The 11159-nt window shown below is 51.4% G+C and overlaps 1 protein-coding gene across 4 annotated transcripts in view; it reads right to left on the minus strand.

Moving 5' to 3' along the window:
- Window positions 1-451: 451 nt before the first annotated feature.
- LOC137879004 (beta-1,3-galactosyltransferase 1-like) overlaps window positions 452-11159 on the minus strand; it is a 67056-nt gene continuing 56348 nt past the window's right edge. For all 4 annotated transcript variants that reach the window (XM_068719558.1, XM_068719559.1, XM_068719560.1 and 1 more), the window contains one exon: window positions 452-2720. In XM_068719558.1, the coding sequence (XP_068575659.1) occupies window positions 1475-2461 (987 nt within the window). In that variant the 5' untranslated portion in view covers window positions 2462-2720 and the 3' untranslated portion in view covers window positions 452-1474. The remainder of the gene's footprint in view (window positions 2721-11159) is intronic.

Raw genomic sequence — 11159 nt, forward strand, 5'->3', positions numbered from 1 at the left:
GCTCAGTCCTGGTTCTGGGTCTCCAGCAGCGTGGCGTCGATGTGGGCTCCAGCAGGACCGGAGGAGCAGCGAGGAGAAGCTCTGCTCCTGGCCGGAGGAGGAGGAGGAGGAGGAGGAGAAGACGCTGCTGCTGCCGGGAGCAGAGCTCCTCCACGGGGGGAGAAACAAAACCAAAATAATAGAAACAATATGGAGAACCTATGAGGCACTTTAAAAACAAAGGTTCATGCATTGTATTTCAATTAAAAAAAAACACCCGCCTCCTCGTTAAGACATTTTGGAAAACAGCCATTTAGCTGCCAATTACTCGGATGCGTCATTTCTCCATCACACTCTCACACACACACACACACACACACACACACACACCTACCTGCTTGTAGTCCTCCCCGTCGGTGAAGCTGCGACCCGCTTCAAACGGAGCACAGCTGCCGCGGTGAACAGCGGCCCGAACCAGACGCTTCCATTCCCAGCCCCTCACAGCGCAGTCCTCAGTGGTGCTGGAGCGTTCGCTCACAGGTTGCGTGTCGTACACGCGGCAGAATCATTCACGGTAAATAAATACAAGTTTGAGTCTTACAAAAGCGCTTTATTTAATCTCAAGTTATTGAAAAGAAGAAAGCACTCAAAAGTGTGATATACTCGTCCTCACCGAACAGTACATCTGTTCTCCTCCACGTTCAAGTAATAGAAAATATAATAGTCTGCTCACAGCACTGCCTGGGACTAACAACCGCACGTTACACGCTAACAGGAGTGACATTCACTTTGGAATGCGAGCCGCCGATTTCCGCACGCCGTCCGGATACTTTTTTTTCTCTCGCTGCAAAGATCAGCGGCTCGGTTGTAAGAAAATACGTCTGATTCCAAAAAAAGAACACGACAGTCATTACTCTGTACGAGTCAATTGTGAGTCGTCTCAGTGTGAACTCACCGAGGTCCTCAAGATGACGACGGCTGCTGCTGCTGCTGCGCCACACAATACATCCAACATTGACACCTCGCTCGGAAAAGCACGACAACTGAAAATAACACGAGGGACATTCATGATTAGAGCTCGTGATGGAGCCAAGAGGAGGAACGGGTTTGTGTAATCTGCAGTTTTAGCAACCGGGGACAGTTTGTGTACTCAAATACAAGCCTCTGAGCTTCCTGTCGTGCTGCTGGCAATGACCACCTGAACACCTGAACACCTGAACACCTCGCACATTTTCTTTTTTTGGGGGGGGGGGAATGTGTTTCCAACGTTGTGGCTGTTTTGTGAGTTCTGAGCTCTTGAACATGTTGGCGTGTGAAAGGACAGAGGAGTTCGCTTTGGCCTCGCACTATAGAGACTCCTCGCAAAGCAATCAGCGCCGGGACAAAGCCCCGGAAGCTTCGTCAACACCGCCCCTTCAGCTCGGTACAGTATTTGCCAATAACCGACGATAAAGAGGACGTCCCGTGCCTCCCCGACTCTCCGGTGCTAATCCTGCTAACATTTCAGGTGCTTCTTGCTGGTCATGTCGTTCCAGATGCGGTGCATCTCCTCCGGGGAGATCTGGTGGACGGTGACCACCCGGCGGTAGCGGCAGAGGCTGTAGGCCATCTTCCAGTGGTTGAAGCCGCTGTTCTGGAACGGGTGGATGCCCAGCTTGCGGAGGCAGACGCCGACGTACACGTCCTCCAGGTGCAGCAGCCGGGTGTGTAAAGAGGTCTGGTATATGAGCTCGGCCACGTCCGCCGAGAAGACGTAGCCGGTGCCGGAGCAGAAGGGCGGGTACTTGCTCTCGGGGTACAGATCCCTTGGCATGTACCACTTGCTGCGCATGTCTCTGATCGGCCCGCCGTTGATGACGTAGCCGGTGAAGTACCTCCTCCTGGGCTTGGTGGTGGGCTTCAGGAGGTTGAAGATGAGGTTCTCCATGTTGACAAAGATGTCACTGTCCGTCTTCAGGACGTACTGGGCCTTGGAGCAGAACGTGGCCACCCAGCGCATGCCCATCAGCGTCTTGAGCGTCAGGTTGTGGTACGAGTCGACGAAATCCTCCACCACCACGTCGTGGAAGATCTGGCTCTCCTGCTCCACCATCTGGTTGAGGACGCCGTCGGTGCTGCGGCCCAGCAGGAAGAGCGTGACCACGCGCACGTCCGGGAGCGTGCTCTCGTCGCCCCATGTCTCCCGGATGGCCTGGCGGGCGTCGAATTCCTTGTGGGTGGTGCTGATCAGGATGACGAGGAAGGGGGGCTCCGCCTCGCACTTCTTGGCCTCGTTTATGAGGTAGCCGAAGTCGTGCGGGTTGAGCGAGCGCGTGCGGATGTTGCTGAAGGTGGCGTTCTTGCCCGTCTTGGGCGCCTTGCGTATGGGGATGGTCAGCTGGCCCACGTAGGAGGAGGAGGGGCGGGACAGACTCAGGTACCACAGAGCGCTGGCCCAGCAAACCACGGTCAGCAAGTACAAGCAGGAGACCTTAGAAGGCATCGCTGTTCACTCGGCTGGCGTTAGCAGCGTTGGAAACGTCGAGGCCACGCCTCCATGGGGTTGTCTCGGACCTGGCGGCGCAGCTGGAGGCTGCCTCCGCGACGCAGGGGACATTAATCTCAAGATGGTGGGCTTCTCTACCGTCTAGAGTCGGCGCGACTGAAAGGGAGCGCGGCTGCGTTGACGTCTTCTCCCGTCCAAGGCCTCACCGGGTCCCATCGCAGCCCGCCAGGATGCTTTTAGCCCTCTGTGGCGGCGTCTAAAGAAAAGAAAAGAAAAAAAGAGGAGAATACAGACAGTCAGCGGCGAGGTAAATCGCAACCGCATAATGAAACCGCTGCAGTGTGACAAGCATGTTGAGTAAAGGTGCTTCTCATTTCCACGAAGAGGCATTTATAGCGGCAAAGTGCGTGTGACACATCTAACGAAATGTTTTACTCAGTATTCATGACAGCCCATAACAGCAGCACCGGCTCGGCGGGCGCCACCGCCAGTTACCCTATCAGTCTATCAGCGGCGCCGATAACGCCTCTGTGGTTTTGAAGAAAGTGCATATCCCAGGAAACGCTCTCGCCGATGGGGCCTCGGCTCCGACCGCTTTCTGTTTGCAAACGCTGTTTATCTCCATCTTACCCCACCCCCCCGGACCAGACACAGTCTCCAGCAGTCTGAGGAGGAGGAGGAGGAGGAGGAGGGGTGAGACAGAGAGGTAGAGGAGGTGGGAATGAGTCGTCCTCATGTGAAAAGATTAACATCCACTTCCTCCCGCCTCACCTCAGCGTCGAGCTGAACTCGCCGTCTGGGTTTTTCCATATTTTATTTTTTCGGACTCTGTAATGAGCTTTGTTAGCTGGACGGGCGGCGCCGCGGAGCAACCTTAAGCTCTAATTGGCCACAGTTGACGGACCGCGAGCGGATGAATCCCAGCTCTAAGCACGGCTTCATTACGCCATGATGCTCGCCTCCTGCAGTCAGACGTTGTTTAACGGCGGCGCCGGATGATCAATTCACAGGATGTTTGCCGTCAAACTAATCCTTCTTTACAAACAGACTTTTATGTGCTTCAGACGTAATCTCTCTTTTTTTTTATATTCTGGCGCTAACGCATGAGTGACGACGAACAAAAAAGAGAAAAGTGGGATAGATCCTATTAGAGATACTGAAATGTGCCAGGAAGCTGCTGGTGCTCTGTTTTAAGATGGAAGGGATGAGATAAAGCCGGCTCATTCCTTTATCAGACTCCGGATTTTCTGTCGGTTCTTTTCATCAGGGCTTTTCTCTTATTCCCCCCCCCCCATCACTATCTCTTCCCTCTCCTTCTCTTTCTGAAGCAGAGTCATCAATCTCATGGTCCGGTAGAATCCATCTCATCCCGGCTGCTATTCCACACCTCCGTCCTCTCGATCACTCCCTCCGTCTCTACTTCAGCAGGTGCTTGATCCGTTCTTATCCGTCTCACTACCCCCCCCCCCGTCTCACTCTCTATCCTTCTGGCCTTTTTATTGCGGTTGGGCCTCCTCGTTTCAAGCTTCCCACACTCCCTCTACTTTCCTCCGTGTCATTTCCTTTCCCCTCCTCACAGCTTGCCTCTAACTTATTGACAGCTCCTACAGCAATCAGTCTCCCTGCAGCCTGTCGGTCCTCCTCCTCCTCCTCCTCCTCCCTCACTCTCTCCGAGGGTATCTCTAAATCATCGCCCCCCCCCTTTCCTTGACCTCGCTCGCCCCCGATCCGCAACACAGGGCGAGCATCGTTTCCCCGCGGAGGGCCCGTTGGTTTCATAACCCGCGTCGTCATTCGGTGACTGCGCCTCACGGGGTCCTGAGACCAAACGTCCCCTCAGAGCAAATTGAAAAGTTCGTGCCGTCTTTGAATAGATACGCGGCGCTCAGTAGAAGTCACCTCCTGAGAATGTTAGGACGAGTATCAAGGAGATCGTCCAAACTATAAAGAAGGGAAGCCGTCCGTCCTTCACGTATCCAAATCCTCCGATCGGCTTCACACTCGCTGGGTTTATAGTCGGGGAGCAACTCATTGACTGCACTTTACTTTACAACCAAACTTCCCCGGCTGTAAGACTTGATACTCATGTAAAACACGAATAACGCTACCGTCAGCAAAATACCTCCGCTAATTAAATCCATCCATGGTGGAGCCAAACGAAGCGACGGATACGCCTTGACTGCCTCCTCTAGGTGCACTTCATCTCAGTAACATCTAGCTCTGTCACTGCAAACTAGTCATGACTGACAGGCATCACCAGCACAATGCACTGAAACGTCTGCTCAACCAGCACAATGCACTGAAGCATCTGCTCAACCAGCGCAATGCACTGAAACGTCTGCTCAACCAGCACAATGCACTGAAACGTCTGCTCAACCAGCACAATGCACTGAAGCGTCTGCTCAACCAGCGCAATGCACTGAAACGTCTGCTCAACCAGCACAATGCACTGAAACGTCTGCTCAACCAGCACAATGCACTGAAACGTCTGCTCAACCAGCACAATGCACTGAAACGTCTGCTCAACCAGCACAATGCACTGAAACGTCTGCTCAACCAGCACAATGCACTGAAACGTCTGCTCAACCAGCACAATGCACTGAAACGTCTGCTCAACCAGCGCAATGCACTGAAACGTCTGCTCAACCAGCACAATGCACTGAAACGTCTGCTCAACCAGCGCAATGCACTGAAACGTCTGCTCAACCAGCGCAATGCACTGAAGCATCTGCTCAACCAGCGCAATGCACTGAAACGTCTGCTCAACCAGCACAATGCACTGAAACGTCTGCTCAACCAGCACAATGCACTGAAACGTCTGCTCAAGGTGGAGCTTGTGAATCTGGTTGAGTTTGTGAGTCCGATGTGTTTCCTGTGTGTGTAGCGCTACACTGTTTTCCTCTGAAGCATAATTTCTTTAGGTGCTTCAAGTTATTGAAGACAACATTCCATCATGTGTTCATAATTGTTGACATGTTGACGTCGTAGTGAATCTGAAGCTGTTTGGGGCCCTTATAGTATATTATTGGGACTCATTTAATGAATCCCGTCGCTCGTTTTTTTTAACTGAAGAACTGCGACAGCCCTCTCTCACGATTCCGCTTTCTCGTGCGCGTCGACGTGCACGCCACGTTACCATGGCTACCGAACGATCTGCATGACTTCGCGCGGCCCCTGAAGGTCGCGTGTGAGCCGCAAATCGCATGAGGACCGTGCTCGGCGATGGACATCTGAGAGACCGTTTGAGTGCAGAAGTGTGTGTGTGTGTGTGTGTGTGTGTGTGTGTGAGACTCTTCCTTTTGACTGACTTCTGGCTCTGAGAGGAAGTGATGTGACATTTGCGGGAAATTGTTTGAATGGTGTGACAGGAATAGAAGAATTTGTTTACACCCGTTGTGACGTCGGTGTGATACAAGGACAACCACGGAGCCAGAAATATGAAATTAGGTGAGATAATCAAATACACTGATCTGAATTATTTCATATTTATATTCCTTTGCCAACCTGATTGTAAACGTCTAGTGAATTATTGTGAAGTAGAATCAGGCTTCTTCTTCACTTTAGCCCCCACTATTCATATTCAAACCCAGCTCACATCTTTTCTAATGAAGAATCATTGGACCCTGTTTTATATATTGAGACTCCTCTATTAATAAACTCCACATATATGGGCGGGAAACAATATATTATGGATCATATAGAAGGGTCCGTTACATCATATTTGATGTAAAAACACGGTGGACGTTTCACTGCTCGCAGCACAATCATCAAGTCGCTGCCAGCTGTGTTCCTCTAACGAGGCTGTCCCCAATCAATGCCGCTCTTACGGCGTCTTGTCGTTAATTATTTTGCTAATAACGCAGACGGACAGACACGTCTCCGTCGTCTCGGCCGTTAAATGCACGCGCACGGCCGAGCGCTCGTCAATCAAAACGGATTCATTAGGATCGGCCGCTTAAGGAAAGCTTTATGGTTGTGCCGGGTGTGAAGCTTGAGATGTAGATGGTGCGGGCGTGTTCACCACCCTGATACAGAGCGGCCTTTAAGTACTACTGCCAGTACTGCTAGTACTACTACTACTGTAGATCACTATCACGACGGCCCTGCAGGTAAAAGGGCAGTAAAATATGCCAGTGAAATACCTCCAAAAATACCATCAGTAGCAATAATTAGAGTTATTATTAACACCCGTTCACAGGGCTTACCGCTAATGATCTGCTAATCTGAACTGGTTGTCATGACAGCACAGTGACAGGCCATGGGGGGTTAGAGGGAGAGAGAGAGAGAGAGAGAGAGAGAGGGTAGGAAACGATGGGGGAGGAACGCAGTCAGCCTCCGTTCGTCGGCGTTAATCGCTGAAGTGTTTTAAATATAAAGGAAGTCGATTTAGCGACCTCACGCTGAGCTCTGCAGCAGCTCCATCCCCGACTCCACATCATCATCATCATCATCACCACCACCATCACCATCATCACCTGCGTGTGGAGGAGAGACACTGTGCCCGAAATCAGACACGTGTCCGCTTCCTGAGAGGTGGCTGCTGAGAGAGGAAGTGCATTCTTTTGTTTTGTTTTTCTCTCACGTTGATTGAAAATCCATCCGACGCTCATTCAGAGTCCATGCGGCTCTCTGTTGTGGAGCACGAAAAAGAAAAAGAAAATAAAAGGCAATTTGAAGACGTCACCTTGGGCTTTGGGATGGAAAAATGTGCCGAGCGCTCTTCATAATTTCTGATGTTATTGGCAAAATGATGAATCCGTTGAAAGTGCACTCCGGCGTCCCACTTTCCATACGTTTGGAGGATGTAGCGTCTTACACTTCCCGATAAAATACTTTTGTTGTGCTACAAAAAGGCTCCAACTGGAGTACGTTGTGGCGCGACGACAATAAACGCTCCCTTGACTGACGAGTAGACCGATCTTTAACGCCTCATTCATGAAATGAAGACAACCAGCAGAGAGGAGTGCCTTCTTACTGTCCACCGCATTCATTACATCCTGATTTGAACCGCTTCCAGGGCCGGAGTTTGCAGCAGCACCGTGTTATTATCACACATTAAATAGACCCGTGACAGATTTTTTACTATCGTGTAGTGTTTGGGTTCACGGGGAGGAGGGGGGGGGGGGACGACGACCTTGAACCGCTCGGCTGTCTTTACAACCGGCTGACCTCTGCGAGCTGGGAGGCTGCAGGGATGTGGGCGTCTCAGCGTCGGTTAGCGCTGCACCAGATAATTGATCGCAGTCATTAGCGCAGCGGCGAGTGACCTTGCCTGGGGGGGGGAGAGTCAGCGAGGGGGGGAGTCACAGAAAAAACACTCAAAAGAAAAAGTGGTTTAATAGACTGCGATGCCGGGTCTTTGTTGCATATTCAAAGGAAACGTGAGAGGTGAGCGTTTAGGGAGAAGAGGAGTAAATCACACTCTGAGCTCGGGGGGTTTTTTGCGTGATGATTCTTTACATTACGATGTGGTAATAGCGTTTGACAGCGAGGCGCTACCTGTAAATACCATTCAGTAACAATCAAGTGGATAATGGAAACAACAAAAATAAATGGCTTTTTATGTCTAAAGGGGGGAAAGAAACGGCGCTCAGGATGAAATCATGTTTCTAAAAACACTTGCCACTTTGACTTCGGGGTGCGTGGCGCGGCCTCAGAGCGCCTGCGTATGCTTTATGATCGCTGAACAAGCAGCAGCAGCTTCCCTGGAGGGAGAGTCTCAAACACTTCGCCCTCAAACACCCGAAAACAAAACAGAGTCCAAGGCCAGCGAGAGCCGCACACCAATGTCTCCGCACCGGAAGGCACCGAGATGTGAATAACGCGACGCTGTGCTTTGGGAATTTAAACTACATTTGAGTTTCCGTCTTCTGTTGGGATTTAAAGTACAGGACTTTTAAACGTATCAAACAAAGAGAACCTTTCCCCGACGCTGACACGAGCTCGTCCGCAGCCCATAACTCAGCACCTTATCTCCAGCTCCTGCTGCTGAATCTGTGATAAGCTCAACAGGAGGTTTATAATTGTCAGCCACAAAAAAAAAAACAACTGTCTTCTGTTCAATGTTTGATCCTCTTTCCCGCCAATCGTCTGCCAAGTCTGAAACCCATTATGTCGGCTTCTAAACAGTCAAAGGAGGAATAATGCGCGTGGAATTTAACGGCGGCGGGCCAAATTGGTGAGCGTCCCGCCTAATATGAGAAGCGCACAATTAAAATGTCAGGGCTGGGAGGCTCCCAGTGTGGCACCAGGGGCCGCTTTTGTTTCCTGGATAATAAAAGGACCGGATGATTGTTGTGGAGCGGCACAGCCGGGCCGTGTAGTCAGCATTACAGGCCACGAGGCTGGGCACTCCGGGCTTAGTGCAAAGCCTCTGAATGCAAAGCAGCTTAGGAGTGACAGAGGAAATGGGATATCGATAGCGGCCAACAGATTTGGCCGCCGTACAGAAGCCTGGCGCTCCGTCCCTGCTCCGCTGCCGGGGCGCATCACTCCCACCTCTCGGCGTTTCCTTTTTTGTAACCGATGCGTGCCTCGGAGGACGTTCTTGCTGAAAGCTGAAACTTGTTTTCGAGTCGAGTCGGGGAACTTGTCAGACGACGCTCGGTTTTGCGGCGGAGCGGCGACGCGACAGCCATCTGGTGCTTCACGTAGGTTAAGAAGGAGCCGGTGGATGAGTGAGGAGGCGGAGGAGAGAGACGCGGGGGTGTTTCGGTGCAGAAACACAGCTGCGTTTCATAATTACACAGTCAGTGTTTGTTTTCTCGAGATAAAAATGAGCGCGGGGTGCATTCGGGTTTTTCTTTTGCAGTGTCACTGGGCAAACAGACCCCCCCCTGCAGGCCAGACGTGTGCTCTGAATGCAAAGCTTCCCGCCATAAATTGGAAACGACAACTTGATTCATGCAGGTAATACATTTCGCTGTCCGACTGGGTGACATTGCCGTTATGCAATATTCAAGCTCGCCGCTGCTCCGGGGGGGTTTAGTGGGGACGAAGCTCCCAGAAGACGCTGGAATTATGGTAATGCTCAACCGAGGGGCCAGCTCAGCGACCGAAATGAAACATTTAGCGACAACAGCTGGCGAGGACGAACGCTAAGCTAACGAGGAAACGAGGCGTTTCCGTTAAGGTGCTGATGAGGGGAAAGAGGAGACGCACGGCACGGCGGTAATAACCTTCAGAGACCTGGCTGTAAAAGTCACAGATTTATAGTATTGATGAAATATCAGCTGTAGTCGCTGGAGAGATCGCAGGCGCCCGGGGCGAGGCAATGTTCGCCTTCTTCTTTTTTTTTTTTTACATTATCCAGGGCACAGTTTTGCTGAGCGTGCACTCTCAGCGGCGGCCTCACATTCGCAACGCTCGCACCCGAGGGCTGCTTGGTTACTAAGTGCGAGCGCCGTTTTTCCCCGCTGTCGAGCACTAACATCCGCATCGGAGCAATTCTAGTCGTAAGTGCTTTGCTCAAGAGAGCGGTGACGAAAGAATGCGCTCAAATTAGATCGTTATGAACCTTTTTGCAACCCGCCGATCTGCTGCAGCACGCCGGCAGCGTTTCCCCCGAACAGGGAAAACTCAACAAATACATGAACTCACTGAGATTGTCCACCTGCATGGAAATAAAATCAATCAATTAAAAACAGCTACTCCGCTCCGCATGACCCGTGGAGTACCACAAGGAGCAGCACTCGGTCCCCATCTATTCAGTTTAAGCCAGATGTTTCAGATGATATTCACATCTGCATTTGTCTTTCACTGTGTGACTATGGGCCCCGTTGATGCACATTGAAAGAAAATAGCTGACTGAGGTGATTATCTGTGAAATCACCAATTGGTCTGAAGGCCAGCTGTGGCTCAGGGGAAGAGCAGTTCTCAACACTAACAGCTGTGAGCTGTGCCTGCGGTGCTTGAATGGACGTGAATGTCAGGTGGCCCCCTGCGTGGCGGCCCCCCCGTCATTAGCGTACGAACAGGGGAACGCGTGGCGTTAAAGTGCTTTGAGTGGTCGTAGGACTAGAAAGGCGCAATGGGCCGTCAGAACGGCGGACGGCTACCGAGTTCAGATTAAATGGTGAGAGGGAAAACAGCCGAGCTCGACAAAATAATGCCAACGTTTTGGAAGCGACGCCTCCTCTTGGGGCTGCTGTTCACAGCGGCGGTGAAGCGGATCCATCGGCCCCACTGGACTCCAGCAGCACCAATCAACTAGAACCAACATGAAAAAAGTAATACCAGGATAACGGAGATTTAAGCTGAATAAGCAGCATCACACATTTCCCTCTTTAAGGCTCGACGGCAGAATCTAATATGTGTAAATAGAGCAAATCTATCTTTCTTTATCTCAGTCATTCCTTGTGATGTAAGGGGGATGAATCAATCGTCAATCTCTTCTCGTGAAGATCATGTATTCAGTCAGATCAGATCGTCTCAGACTGAAAACACTAAACCGAGAAGACGATCGATGCTGCAGCAGCCGGCAGCGGAAGCGTAGAGAACGTCGCGTAGCAGCCGCCTCTCAAACCCTTCTCTTGAGTCCACTGTTTTCATTTAAACACCTCCTCCCTCCTTCTCTTCCTCCATCCTCTCTCTCTCTCTCTCCTCCACTCGAACATCGACCTTCAGCCTGTGAAAATGTACACAAGCACCTCCAACGCTAAAAGCGGCGGCGGGCGATAAGTCTCTGATGGGCTTG

The sequence above is a fragment of the Cebidichthys violaceus genome, unplaced genomic scaffold (assembly GCF_023349555.1).
Source record: "Cebidichthys violaceus isolate CVI_PGR_0920_01 unplaced genomic scaffold, fCebVio1.0.p SCAF_24, whole genome shotgun sequence".
Taxonomy (NCBI): Eukaryota; Metazoa; Chordata; class Actinopteri; order Perciformes; family Stichaeidae; genus Cebidichthys; species Cebidichthys violaceus.